The sequence below is a fragment of the Arvicanthis niloticus genome, chromosome 24 (genome assembly GCF_011762505.2).
Source record: "Arvicanthis niloticus isolate mArvNil1 chromosome 24, mArvNil1.pat.X, whole genome shotgun sequence".
Classification (NCBI taxonomy): domain Eukaryota; kingdom Metazoa; phylum Chordata; class Mammalia; order Rodentia; family Muridae; genus Arvicanthis; species Arvicanthis niloticus.
The window spans coordinates 24,426,939-24,441,227 of record NC_133432.1 but is presented as its reverse complement, the minus strand read 5'-3'; the positions used below and the strand labels follow the sequence as shown (position 1 = coordinate 24,441,227).

Below are 14,289 nucleotides of genomic sequence, written 5' to 3'. Positions count from 1 at the left end.
CAATCCCAGGAGACCCAATGCCGTCCCTGGCCTCTGAAGGCGCCAGGTGTACACACAGTGTATGAACATACCGGAAGTCAAATGCTCATACACTAAAATCTTTTTTAAAATAGCCCTGACGTTATAATACAAAGTGAATAGTGAGCCGGGCAGTGGTGGCACATGGCTTTAACCCCAGCACTTGGGAGGCAGAGGCAGGCAGATTTCTGAGTTCGAGGCCAGCCTGGTCTACAGAGTGAGTTCCAGGACAGCCAGAGCTACACAGAGAAACCCTGTCTCAAAAAACCAAAAAAAAAAAAAAAAAAAAAACCAAAGTGAATAGTGATGTACACATTAAGGTTAAAAAAAATTCTGTCTCCCCAAAACATGGCTTCCTCTGCTTGTTTGTTCTCTGTATTTTGGGGGAGGCAGGAAATTTTTTTAAGCCTCTCTCTCTCTCTCTCTCTCTCTCTCTCAGAAATTTTTAAACCCTCTCTCTCTCTCTCTCTCTCTGTGTGTGTGTGTGTGTGTGTGTGTGTGTGTGTGTGTGTGTGTGTGTGTGTGTGTCTGAATGTGCCCATAAAGTCAGAAAAGGGTGTCTAATGCCCTGGATTTTACTGTGTGTAAGTTAAGAACTACCTGGGTGTCTGCAAGAACAACATGGCCTCAAACTCTGAGCTGTCTCAGGAGGAGTTTTGAACCTAGGACCTGGTACATGCCCTAGCATATGCTTTTCAACTAAACTACACTCCCCATCCTCAAGTCACTTTTCTAAAAAAAAAAAAAAGGGGGGGGGGTGGGTCGTGGGTCTGCTGGGAGACGCTCAGCTGGTAAAGGCACTGACTCCGGATCCCACACGGTGGAAGCAAAGAATGGACCCCTGCAAGTTGTCCTCTGATCCTGATGCACAGGACAACTTCTACCCGGCCCCCCACCCCCACCAAAGCAATCAATGTGATTCCAAAAGTGTAAAAGCCGGAAAGGGGGCATAGGGCACACACACACTTGTTAATCCCAGCTCTCGGGAAGGAAGAGGAGGCAGAAGTTCAAGTTGGAGGACAGCCTGGGCTACAGGAGACCATCTCTAAAGACCAAAAAGTTAAAATAAATAGTTCACAGGTACTAAAAATAAATCTTTTGCGATGACAGAAAAGACAGAGAATAAAAGAAAAAAAATTGGCCCTGTTTATAGAGGTCATTGCAAGGTGAAACACGTAAAAAAAAAAACAAACAAACAAACAAACAAAAAACCCACAGGTTGCCTCTGTTTCTCACGCAAGGGGGAGTGGGAGGAGAAGGGGGAGGTCTCAGGAGTGCAGAGGGAAGGTGGCTGTGTGTGGGGCCTCGAGCCACCGCCACCGGACAGGCCCACTGTCTGCAGTTACGCAAGCGCCCACAAGACAAGAAGGAAGTGCTAGGGGCCTGATAGTTAGCCTGCCACACACCCTAGGAACCTTCCACAGCCTGCCACCTGCCAGGCCCAGGTGCACAGCAAGCCTGGTGGTTTGGCTGGACTTTCCAGACCACTAGGGACTGAGACGAGTCATATCAGAACCAGCCAGTGTGAGAGCCAGGGCTACCACTGTTCTCAGCTCCTTACTGTTGTAGAACTCACCCACAGGGCTGGGTGTCTCAACACAGGTCCCCCCCCCACCCCTCAACCCCCGACCCATCTAGAGAATGAGACAGCGACATTGAGAGTTCGAGGCTAGCCTGAATAGCTGAGTCTCAAAATAACAAGAAAGGACAGTGATGGGGATAGGTGGTAGAGCACTTTGCCTTAGAGTCCCCGGAGATGGGTTGGGGCCGTGGCTCAGGAGTAGACACTCTGTAACTTTGGAATCTCCAGACTGCACCGTAACCTGGCCCCACCCACTTTCTCTTGAGTCCTAGCCTGAGCCATTGCAAGTAGGCACAGCATTGGCCAGCCGGGTTGTAGACAGAAGTCTTGAAGCCTGTGACCCTGGTGACCTGGAAGCTTCTGAGCCACCCACTGGGGAATAGGAGAGAGGCCAGAGGTACTGCCTTACCTCCCTCTCACCCACCCACCACCACTGTCACGGCCCGCTCTGCCCGGCTTGGCGGCCACTGTGTTGCAGACCGTTCTGCCCCATGCTTTGTGGCCAAAATGTCCTGGCCTGCTCTGTTGCTCTGGTCCGCGGGTCAGGGCCTAGCAAGAGACGCGAAGAATGGAGACAAGACAGGGTGTGTGATCGAGTCCTGTTTCCTTTATTATCTCTCTTCATGTCTCTCTCATTGTCTCTCTCCTTGAAGGGAAGACACCCCACCCCCACCCCACCCCACCCCCGGTATTTATACAGTTTGTCACGTGCCTTGTAGGCTCGTGAATACTGCGTGTGCCTTGCAGCTGGGGTCACTAAACAGCAAAACAAGCTATGTGGGATTAAACAAGATATTTATCAGAGTGTGCTCAGCTGTTGTAGGCTGTTGAAAACCAAGTCTCATGTCAGGGAATATGGCTCAAGATGGCTGCAAAGCTGATAGCCGCTTTCTGCTAAAAGTCGGCTCCCAACACACCACTACGTTGGGTTTTTTTTGTTTGTTTTGTTTTGTTTTGTTTTCTAAACAGGGTTTCTCTGTGTAGCCCAGGCTGTTCTAGAACTCACTCTGTAGACCAAGCTAGTCTCTAACTCAGCCTCCCAAGTGCTGGGATCAATGGCGTGCGCCACCACCATCCGGCTCAGCCCTGCCACTTTTAAAACTGTGTCTCACTATATATCTCTGGCTGGCCTGGAACTCACAGAGATCCACCTGCCTCTGCTACACTGGGGAGATAACCCAATGTACTCTGCACAGCTACTTCCTTCTCTGTCTGCATAACCAGTCCCTCCTGCTGAGTGTGGCCACCATCAGTCCAGCGCCCGGGATCCAGGCTTACTCCTCCCGGGAAATCCGTCTAGTCAGCTCAGGGCAAGGCTCTGCAAGAGAGGCCTGCTGACCAGGCTTTTTTGTCTCTCCTCCTCCAGTGTTGATGATATTAAAGTCCTCCTCCTCCACTGCTGGGATTAAAGACACTTGCCACTATGGCTGGCTCCCAAGTTCCCTTCGAGGCTGAGCTGTCTGAGGAGAAGTCAAACTCGTCTATAAAAGATTAGTACGTGGTCAGATGTTGTCTTACCTATATGGGTGTCTACCGATGTCTACATGTGTATGCAGACATCATCTCTCCGGAGTCACCTTAGTTTCTGAGTCAGGGTCTATTGCTGACTTAAAACTCACCTGGAGGCTAGGCTGGCTGGCCAGGGAGTCCCACAGAGCCTCTCAACTCTGCTTTCATAGTGCTAAGATTAAGAGCACACACCAGAAGCTAGCCACTGATAGCATATGCCTTTAGTTCCAGCACTGGGAAGGCAGAGGCAGGTAGCTGGATCTCCGAGTTCGAGGCCAGCCTGCTCTACAGAGTGAGTTCCAGGACACAGGGGCTACACAGAGAAACTGGAGAAACCTTCCAGGCTAAGGGGAGGGCTCTGTGGCTGAGAGTACTTATTTTTCTTGCAGAGGGATCTAACTTCAGGACCAAACATTAATGTCTGGTAGTTCACAACTGCCTGTAACTGCATTTACACACACACACACACACACACAAAGAGAGAGACAGAGACAGAGTCAGAGAGAGAAAGACAGAGAGAGAGAGAGATTCTGAGCTTTTCTTTAATGTAGGTTCTGGAGATAGAACTCAGGTCCTCAGGCTTGTATGCCAAGGACTTTATCAGCTGAGCCATGTCCCCAGTCCTGTAGTACTTCTAAAGACAATCTCATGTAGGCCAGGCTAGCCTCGAGCTCAGTATATAGCTGAAGCTGGCCTTGAACTCCTAATTCTCCACCTCCCAAGCCCTGGGATCACAGGCTTTTAAAGAAAAGACTTATTTATTTTATGTATGTGAGTACACTGTAGCTGTCTTCAGACATAGGAGAAAAGGGCATCAAATCCCATTACAGATGATTGTGAGCCACTATGTGGTGCTGGGAATTGAACTCTGGACCTCTGGAAGAGCAAGTCAGTGCTCCTAACCGCTGAGCCATCCATCCCTGCATCCCCATGTTGGCTGTTTTGTGTGAGGTTATTCAAAGGCCTCATGGAGAGACTTAGTGGGCATGAGGTAGGACGTATAGACAGGGAAGATGGAAGACAGGAAAAGAAAGATTTGGCTGGTGCAAAGGCCCTGGAATGGGAGTGGTTGGGTGGTTCAGAAGTGTGGAGAGGCCAAGTGCCTGGGGCTGGGCAATGGGCAGTAGGGAGAGCAAGTTTTGTGCCCATGGCTGCTCCACCACTCTGCTGAAACTCAGCAATCCCCAGAAAGTGAAAGACTAAGCAAGAGCCTCCTGGGCCCTCCCCACCCCCACCCCCACCCCACAAGCAACAGAAAGAAACCACTTCTTCTTTTTAGTGTATTTAAGGCTCAGCACAGGCCATAGGGAGAAGTGGCCCTGTCGCGGCCCAGCCATGGGGGACACCTTCATCCGTCACATCGCCCTCCTGGGCTTCGAAAAGCGCTTTGTCCCCAGCCAACACTATGTGAGTAGCCTAAGAGTGCCCTGCAGGAGCACATAGTGGGGACACTGCAGGAGCACATAGTGGGAACAGTGCTGTCACCCTGGTGCTACCCAAAAGCCACCTGGACCAGGGAAGGAGATAAGGGGAAGGGAGACCGGAGAAGGATGTGAGGAGGAGGGGAGACCAGAGAAAAATTTGGGAGGTGGGGGACCAGGGAAGGATATGGGGGGAGGGGGAACAGGGGAAGGATATTGTGGGGTGGGGCAGGAGAAGGATATCAGAGAAAAGGAACCAGCGGAGGCTATGAGGGGGAGGGGGACTAGGGGAAGATGTACCTCTGTGAGGACCTCTCAGCACAGGACTCTTTGTTATCCTTGGGCTTCAGGCTTCTCTTGGGTGTCTGCAAAGGACTCTGCCATGGTGGGCAGACACCCCTGTACACCGTCCCAGCTGCCTCTCCCTCTGTCCTCACACCGAGCCCCCCTCCATGCCCGAGAGCCACCACCCTCTGTCCAGTGCCTAGGACCAAGGCTCACTCCTCCCAGGGAACCTCCCTGTCTAGTCAGCTCCGGGAGAGGCGGTGAGGCCTGTAGACTGTGGCTTTCTGTCTCTCTTCTACAATGCTGGTTACATTTGAGTTTAGATCCCTTGGAGGTGACATCGCCAGGAGGGACGAAGCCCTGGGGAGATGAGGTGGAGAAATACCTGCCCATCTATCTAGAGTCTATCACTGGGTCTGCATAGCCAAAGGCAGGCCAGAGACGATGCCACCTAGTACTTGTGAGGTGTTTACCTGGGACACTTAGTATGAGCCAAGTTTCTTTCTCCCTCTCTCCCTCCTTCCCGTCTCCCTCCCTCTCAAAATATAAGTATTCTGAGTCATTCCACAATAAGCGAGTGACTCTGTAAACCAAAGCCACACCAGAAGAGGAGACAGCGATCACCCTGGGTGTTTCCTTCATGTCCTTCACCCTCCCCCGGAGACAATCACAGGGGTTTTTTTAGACAGAGTCTCACAAACCCTCAAAGATTGCCTCACCACCACCCCCTCAGCCTTTCATCCAAGGCTAAAAGGCAGCCCAGGGACACAGCATGGCCCTTGTGGGTGCTGAGTGCCCCTCTCGGCTCTAATGCCCCTCAGGTGTACATGTTCCTGGTTAAGTGGCAGGACCTGTCGGAGAAGGTGGTCTACAGAAAATTCACCGAGATCTACGAGTTCCATGTGAGTGTTGAGGGAGGGGCAGGTTCTGTCTGCAGCTTTGCCTTTGTGGACCTCGAGCTCATCTTGTATCTGAAGAGGTTAGCCTGGGTTACGTAGTGACACCCCGGGCTACACAGTGAGACCCTGTCTCAAAATAAATAAATGAATGAGACAGGGACAGACAGACAAAACACACAGACACAGACACACAGACACAGACACACACACACACACACACACACACACACACAGAGACGGAGAGACAGAGAGACAGAGACAGAGAACGACTCCGGCTTAGATCTTTTAGAGTATCCTCTTTTTCTTTCTCATGTACCTAAGACTGGCCTCAAACTCACTACACAACAAGGATGCCTTAGAACCTCTGATCCTCCTGCCTCACTTCCTGAGTGTGCGCCCCCTCCCCCATCCCATTTATGCAATGCTCAGCGTGGAACCCAAGGCTTCATGCATGCTAGGCAAGCCCTCTGCCACAGAACCCCAGCCCAGGTTTTCCTCTTCTATCTAGAAAATGCTAAAGGAGATGTTCCCCATTGAGGCTGGTGAGATCCACGCGGAGAACAGAGTCATCCCGCACCTCCCGGGTAAGAGCATGGCCTAAGCCCCTCCCCTGCCCCGGGGCCCCGCCTCTGCTCTCCCTTTCCATACACATTGGGACTCTCCTGTGAGCGTGCTCATGGGTCTCTGGTTCCCCCGACCCAGCACCCAGGTGGTTCGATGGGCAGCGTGCCGCTGAGAGCCGCCAGGGCACGCTCACTGAGTACTTCAATGGCCTCATGGGACTGCCCGTGAAGATCTCCCGCTGCCCACACCTGTTGAACTTCTTCAAAGTGCGGCCTGATGACCTGAAACTGCCCACGGAAAGCCAGTGTGTAGCCACCTCCCCGTGGGGGGGGGGGGAAGGGACACGGGGACAGAAGGCACAGAGGGTGAGGAGCCTCAAGTTCAGAGAGGGTGAGGGACTGCCCCACAGACAGTGCTCTAAACCTGTGTCCTGAGATCTGGCCAACGCTGCATCTACACAGGCTTGTGTCACCATGGGGCATTCTGGAGGGGCCAGAAGGGACCCCTCCTGGGAGCTCATGGGAGCCCCTCTCAGGCCAAGCAATTCTCTGTAACTGGCAGAGAAGGGCTGGCTTGCCGTCTCCTTAGGGTTTGTCGTACACTGAGCGTCCTCTGTATGCCCCCTCCTAAGCTTGACTGTGCATAGACAGACATCCGCCTCATTTGTAAGAGGTTCTGTGTCCCCACCCCACCTCCACTCCCAAGGCTGGGCCAGTGGATACCTTCTCTTCTGTGGTGACCTGTTCCCTGGTTTCTTTTTCTATGGGGAAGTTCTCCTACAGGTATAACCTGAAACCTTCGCTTCCTGTCTGCTCCATATTGTTTGTTCTTTCTTCAGGGTGAAGAAGCCAGAGACATACCTGATGCCCAAAGATGGCAAGAGTAATGTAGCTGGTAAGAGGCAAGAGGTGCCCAGGGAGGGGCACCCGGGGCTGGGGGTACACAGGTACTCTGGACATAATCAAGGACCTCTAGTGTGGGGTTGTGGGGACAGAACACTGAGGAGGAGGAGCTTTGAGGCCATTGTTACCTTGGTGATTGGGGTTGTTCTCACCAGCCACAGTCCTAGGCAGGAGAATCAGGAGTTCAAAGTCATCCTTAGCTATACAGTGAATTTGAAGCTATCCTGGGCTACATGAAACCCTGTCTCAAAAGACAAACAGGGCCAGGGGTAGTGGTGCCTTGAGTCGCAGCACTAGGGTGGCCCAGGCAGGTAGCTCTACATGAATTCCAGTTCAACCTGATCTACATAGTGAGTTCCAGGCCAGACCTACCCAGTGAGACCCTGTCTCAGAACGATGCATTTGAATAGCCACAAAGGTGCTCTGGGAGCACGCTAACCTCATCTACTGAGAGCACAGTTCTTAGCACCTTCCTTGTGTGTGTGGAAGGTGCTAGGTGCTCAGTACTCACAAGGCCACCATCATGAGCTTGGCTGATCTCCAGTTTGCAGCGTGTGCCTACGCCCATGAGCCTGGAGCTGGGTAGCTGCCCATGTTTTCCTCAGTGTCCCCCCACATGGGGCTGTCCTCCCTGCTGTGTCCATTCCGCCCTCCCTCTGTGCAGACATCACAGGCCCCATCATCCTTCAGACCTACCGGGCCATCGCTGACTACGAGAAGAGTTCAAGAACGGAGATGACCGTGGTAACTGGGGACGTGGTGGACGTCGTGGAGAAAAGCGAGAGTGGTCAGCACACACACCACACACACACACACCCCGGGTTTTGGGGGGAACATATGTAGCCCTTGAGTTTGTGCTGAGGCCCGAGCCACCTCTGACCCTCATTTTAGGCCTATCCTGTGACCAGACTGCATGCATTAAGGGGCGCTGTCACACATGCTCATGGCAAAGGGCTCTGAGCTCACACTCCTGGGGTGGGATTTGGGTCTGGGGTATGGGGACATTGGTGAGTGTGAGCAGTGGGTGTCTCCTTCTCTGTGTCCTCGCCACCCTCATGTCATTCATGAAGGCTGCCAGGCACCACCCCTCATTTTCCTCTCTGTGCCCCCGACATAGGCTGGTGGTTTTGCCAGATGAAGACAAAGCGAGGTTGGGTCCCTGCATCCTATCTGGAGCCCCTTGACAGCCCAGACGAGGCGGAGGACCCGGATCCCAACTACGAAGGTGCTTCCTGCCCTCTGAGGCAATATGGGGTGTGGGATGAAGAACAGAAAGGGGGTACGGGGACACGAAGAAGCCAGTAGCTCTTGCGTTATTTTCAGCTTGGAGGCCTGGGTAGATAGTGATGGTGTTGGTCAGAGAAGTAGAGGCAGAGCAGAGGGACATGGAGAAGACAGCCAGGACTGTGTGAGCCATGTGGAGCCTGGTACCAGGGAGGGGGAGGGAGGGGGAACAGAAAGCTGAGCTGGGAAAGGCTGGGAAGGAGGGCTTCCAGAAGGTAGCATTGAGATGGACCCCCAAGGTAAAAGTTGGTATGTCCAGGGCTTGAATAGTCTGCACTGAGTTTGAAAGCAGAATTATTTTGGTTATGTTTTAAGACTGGGAGATTCCACTGGGTGTGGTGGGGGATGTCTGTCACCTCACTTATTCAGGAGGCTCAGACAGGAGGAGCTCAAGTCCAAGGCTGCTCAGGCAGGCTACAGAGCACGTCCCAGTCTGGGCAATGTGGTGACACTCTGCGTGTGTGTCACATGTATGTTCATGCATGTGTGTGTGTATGTGCGTGTGGTATGTGTGTGTGCATATGTGTGCATGAGTGTGGGGTGTACATTAGTGTTACTCTGGTTTCTATTGCTGTGATAACCCCCATGGAAACAGGTCCATCAATGAGGTAACTCAGGGCAGGAAGTTGGAGGCAGAAACTCAAGTGGAGGCCATGGAGGAACAGTGCTCACTGGCTTGCTCAGCCTGCATTTTTATATAGTCCAGGATGCCAGCCCGGAGACGGCTGTCTCACAGTGGCCTGAGCCTCCCACACCTGCTAATCAAGAAAATGCCCCATAGACTTGCTTACAGCCCATTCTGATGGAGGTGTATTCTGGTGAAACCTCAATAAAGGTTATACTTCCCAGATGACAGCTTGGGACAAAAACACCTAAACACACACACACACACATCCTAGCACTAAAAGCGTAGCTCAGTAGTAGAGCACAGGCTCTACTATCCCCCAATGAAGGGCTGGGGGCGTGGCTCAGTGGTAGAGCCCCTGCCTAGAATCCCTCAGGGAGGGGCTGGGGGCGTGGCTCAGTGGTAGAGCCCCTGCCTAGAATCCCCCAGGGAGGGGCTGGGGGCGTGGCTCAGTGGTAGACCACCTGTCTAGAATCCCCCTGTGAGGGGCTGGGGGCGTGGCTCAGTGGTAGAGCCCCTGCCTAGAATCCTCCAGTGAGGAGCTGGGGGCGTGGCTCAGTGGGAGAGCACCCATCTAGAATCCTCCCTGTCCAGTGTGGGGCTGCGGCGTGGCTCCGCAGTAGAGAACTTTGACTTCATGTTACAAGCCCTTGGTTCCTATCCTTACAGTGTATAAAAGATTATCTTTTAAAAACTTAAAGGGAGAGGGAGACCAAGAAGGAATAATCACTCTGAGGGGACTGAGGAGCCGGCTGTGTGCTTGTGGTAGTGGCTAGACAGTTGGAGGAAGCAGAGAGCTGAGTAGACCCTCACCTCACTGGCTGCTCCCTCCGCGGACCAGGTGAACCGTATGTAACCATCAAAGCGTACACTGCTGTTGAAGAGGACGAGGTGTCCCTGTCTGAGGGTGAAGCCATCGAGGTCATTCATAAGCTCCTGGATGGCTGGTGGGTGGTCAGGTAGGAGACACCCCCCTCCCCTGCACACATCTAACTTAGTGGGTTTGGGGGACCTTACTTGGGCTCTGAGGTGACTTGGCTGTGTGATTCTGGAGTCTTCTGTCCTCCTTAACCCCTGAGTTTCATCTCAAGGACTTTCCACAGTCAAACAAACAACAACAACAACAAAAAAACAAAACAAAAAAACAAAACAAAACAAAAAAACCCACGCAAACGAGAAGGAAAATGAAAGTCTACTTTGTTTGGTTTGTTTTTGTTTTTCCAGACAAGGTTTCTCTGTGCAGTCCTGGCTGTCCTGGCACTCACTTTGTAGAGCAGCCTGGCCTCGAACTCACAGAGAGCTGCCTGTCCCTGCCTCCAGAGTGCTGGGATTAAAGGTGTCAGCCACCATCGCCCAGAGACATTTAGACTCTTTAGACCGTATACACCTGCAAGACACATGTCTAGCTTCTTTCCCTTGCCCAGACTTGGACAGGAGGGCTCGGGGCGTGAGAAGCCCGGAGAAGCCCCGAAGTTGATACAGATGAGGAAAGTTTGGCTTTTTGGATGTGGATGTTTGAAATCTCTTAGCTTGCATTGGTCCTCATGTGGCCCTCGTGGGTGAGGCATTTCGAAGGCTCTGTGCACACACCCCTGTGACTGCCTGAGCCTCCAGTGTGACCCATCTTGCAGGAAAGGGGATACCACCGGCTACTTCCCATCCATGTATCTGCAGAAAGCTGGGGAGGAGATAAGCCAGGCCCAGCGACAGATCAGAAGCCGCGGGGCACCACCGCGCAGGTGAGCCGGGTCCTGATGGCGCAGGCCTGAGGGGAGACCTGAGGAGGTTTCTGGCTGGGTAGGTACCTACCAGGTTTAGCGCTGTGCCTTCGCTGCTGTTGGAGGTGGCAGACACAGCGATGGAGGGGAAGGAGGTCAGGGACAGACCTAGAGAGGTGCCTGCAGATGTTTAGACTCCTTGGGGGATGGTCTTGCTCTGGGCAGTCCCAGAGCGAGGGTGATGTTGATGGAGGCCAAAGTGGGTATGGGCTCCGTAATCCCCTCACCCCCACAGGTGAGGGACCCGCGCCTCTAGTCTACTTGGGGTTTTGCTGTTGTTGTTGTTGTTTTTTGTTTGTTTGTTTTTGGTTGGTTTGGTTGGTTGGTTGGTTTTTCGAGACGGGGGTTTCTCTGTGTAGCCCTGGCTGTCCTGGAACTCACACCTGGCTGGCCTCGAACTCAGAAATCCGCGTGCGCCACTACTGCCCGGCTATTCCACTTGTTAAATATATGCTTAGGACCTGAGGGGTCCTAATATATGCTTAGGACCTGGCCACTTGCTGAGGCCAGGCATAGGATCTCAGGGTGTCCTAGTCTCTTCGATACCCTCCCTACTTTCTCTAGCCAGGCTTAGGGTTCCAGGGGTGTCCACTTGTGCCCCCGGTGCAGCGACTCCGGGGCACTGACACCTGCATCCTGTTGGGCCAGGTCGACCATCCGCAACGCACAGAGCATCCACCAGCGTTCTCGGAAGCGCCTCAGCCAGGACACCTATCGCCGCAACAGCGTCCGATTCCTGCAGCAGCGCAGACGCCCAGTGAGACCGGGGCCGCAGAGCGCGGTTGGCTCAAAGGGTGAGCGCCAGAGCGGGCGGGTCCGGGGGAGGAGGGTGGGGCCAGGGCCCTGGGGTCCATAGGGGCAGGACGAGACCTAGGAATGGGATCAGGACTAGAAAGTTCGAGCAGCTTACAACTGGGATGCTGGGGTCTCTGATGGTCCTGGCTTTGGTTTGCAGACAATCCATCAACTCAGCACGCCAAACCACAGCCCGCGGTGCCTCCGCGACCCAGCTCGGACCTCATCCTGCACCGCTGCACAGAGAGCACCAAGCGGAAGCTGGCGTCTGCTGTATAAAGGATATAGGCCCTAGGCGGCTCTATCCCTACCCCTGTATGTACTTGTATATAGCCTCAGGTCAGAGGCTCCTCCCTTGCCTTAATGTTTGGAGTGGACTGAGACTCTGCAGCAAAAGACAGGACTGGGTTTCTCTCCAGAGGTATTCCTAGGACATGAGGAGGCAGTGAGCGATGCTAGGGGGGTTTGCAGGAACAAAAAATGTCTGAATACCTGCTGGCCTTCTGCCACAGACAGGTTTGCAGAAGGCCAAGTGCCTTAGGAACGCCTTAGGAAAGTGCTTCTCAGCCTGTTGGCCGTGACCCCTTTGGGGAGGGTGTCAAAAGACTTTCACAAAGGTTACCTAAGACCATTAGAAAACACAGATATTAATTTTTATAGATGTTTATGTTACGAGTCATAAAAGTAACGAAATGACAGTTGTGAAGTAGCAATGAAAATAATTTTATGATTGGGGGGTCCCCGCAACCTTGGGAACTAACTGTATTAAGGGTCACAGCATTTGGAAGGTTGTGAGGCACTCCTCGGGCCTCAGAATCTTGTCTAGTGGATAGAGTGCTTGACTAGAACGCACCAGGCCCTGGCTTCCATTCCCAGCATCCCACGATTGGGCGTGTCAGTGTTCCAGCATTTTGGCAGTCTAGCCAAGGCTCACGTCTGTAATCTCAGAGCCAAGAGTCAAGAGAACTGCTGTTAGGTTCAAGGTCGGCTTGGGCCATGTGGGGAATTTGAGATCAGATATAGCTACAGTGTGAGATCCTGTCTCACCCCACCCCATCCCACACCATAGCCTTGGGATAGGGAGTCTCAGGGGCTGTGAGAGAAGGCAGCCGTCATTAGTGGATAATGCCCAATACTTTCATTATATTCACGCCTCTAAGACCTTGCTGGTATTTCCATCCCCAAATGCAAAGAAACTGCTGGCTGGTCTTATGTCTGTCAACTTGACACAAACTGGTGTCATTTAAGGGAGGGAACCTGAATTGAGAAGATGCCTCCATGGGGCTGAAAAAATGGCTCAGTTGTTAAGAGCACTGACTGCTTTTCCAGAGGTCTGGGGTCAATTTCCAGCATCTGCAGGGTGGCTCACATCTGCCTGTATCTGCGGTTTTAGGGGATCTGGATCTGACACCCTCACACAGACATATATGCAGACAAAACATCAATGCACATAAAATAAAAATAAATACACATTGAAAACAATTTCTCAAAGAGAGAAAAATGCCCCCAAAAGATCCAGCTGTAGCATTTTCTTGGTGATTGCTGGGGAAAGGCCTAGCCCTTGGTGGGTGGTGCCATTCTGGGCTGGTGGTCCTGGGTTCTATAAGAAAGCAGACTGAGCAAGCCATGGGGAGCAAGCCAGTAAGTAACATCCCTCCATGGCCTCTGCTTCAGCTCCTGCCTCGAGGTTCCTGCCATGCTTGAGGTCCTGTCCTGACTTTTTGCAGGGATGAACAGTATGGAAGTATAAGCTGAATAAACCCCCTTTCTCCCCAGCTTGCTTTTGATTGTGATGTTTTATCTCAGCAATAGAAACCCTGATTAAATCAGAAGCCATGGTGCAAAATGAAGCCACACATCTTGCAGGCCTGTCATTCCAGTTGCTCCAGAGATGAAATATTGTCACCATGTTTCTTCTTGGAAAATAGGTCTCGATGCTATGTATCCCAGGCTGTCCTTGATCCTCCTGCCTCTGGCTTCTGAACGAACACTGAATTACAAGTGTGCACCATTTTTAGTTTTGTTGTTTGTTTTCTAAAGTAAAGTCCTGCTGAGATGTCCCCGCTTTAAGGGGACAGGTGGGTGCGTGCATGTGTGCATGTGTGTGTGCACGCGTGCATGTGCATGTGTGCGTGTATGTGTGTGCATGTGTGCATGCATGTGCATGTGTGTGTGCATGTGTGTATGCAAGTGCATGTGTGTGTGCATGCATGTGTGTATTCGTGTGCATGTGTGTGCGCTGATTCAGGATTCCATGTCGGTCAGGCTGGCCTCGAACTCCCTAGGTGCTGGCAGATGACAGTGAGCTCCTCCTCATCCTGTCTCCATCCTTGAGTGCTAGAACTTCAGCCGTGCACATCCTTACCCCACAGTTGTCTATATTTCTGATCTTGCTGATGTTGCCTTGTACCAGCCTTAGTGTTTCTTTCCTGCCATGTGCTGGCCAGGGATGCTGCCCAAGGGCCTGTGTGTGCAGGGAAGCCAAGGAGGGAGTAAGGGCCACACCCATGGCTGCCAGCTGGTTGGGGCGTCACTGTCGGCTGACCATCAGTCTCTCTGAGTGCACATACAGTGCTGGGCTTACTCCAGTGTCTCTGGGCTTGAGAACCAGAGACAGGAATCTACAG

The 14,289-nt window shown here is 52.6% G+C and overlaps 1 protein-coding gene across 1 annotated transcript; it reads left to right on the top strand.

The window, feature by feature from the left end:
• The first annotated feature begins 4,405 nt into the window (after positions 1 to 4,405).
• Ncf1 (neutrophil cytosolic factor 1) lies at positions 4,406 to 13,437 on the top strand. Its single transcript, XM_076923079.1, has 11 exons — positions 4,406 to 4,516; positions 5,637 to 5,717; positions 6,223 to 6,298; positions 6,417 to 6,582; positions 7,117 to 7,172; positions 7,845 to 7,967; positions 8,298 to 8,405; positions 9,931 to 10,048; positions 10,721 to 10,828; positions 11,516 to 11,661; positions 11,823 to 13,437. Exons 1-11 carry the CDS (start codon positions 4,445 to 4,447, stop codon positions 11,939 to 11,941), a joined length of 1,173 nt encoding a protein of 390 aa, XP_076779194.1. The 5' UTR covers positions 4,406 to 4,444; the 3' UTR covers positions 11,942 to 13,437.
• Positions 13,438 to 14,289: the final 852 nt, after the last annotated feature.

Bases quoted from the DNA above. Each gene is read 5' to 3' on its own strand.
- Ncf1 (XM_076923079.1), top strand. From the start codon at position 4,445: ATGGGGGACACCTTCATCCGTCACATCGCCCTCCTGGGCTTCGAAAAG. The intron at 8,406-9,930 runs GTGCTTCCTGCC...TCCGCGGACCAG, and splicing joins CCCGGATCCCAACTACGAAG to GTGAACCGTATGTAACCATC. The intron at 10,829-11,515 runs GTGAGCCGGGTC...CTGTTGGGCCAG, and splicing joins CGCGGGGCACCACCGCGCAG to GTCGACCATCCGCAACGCAC.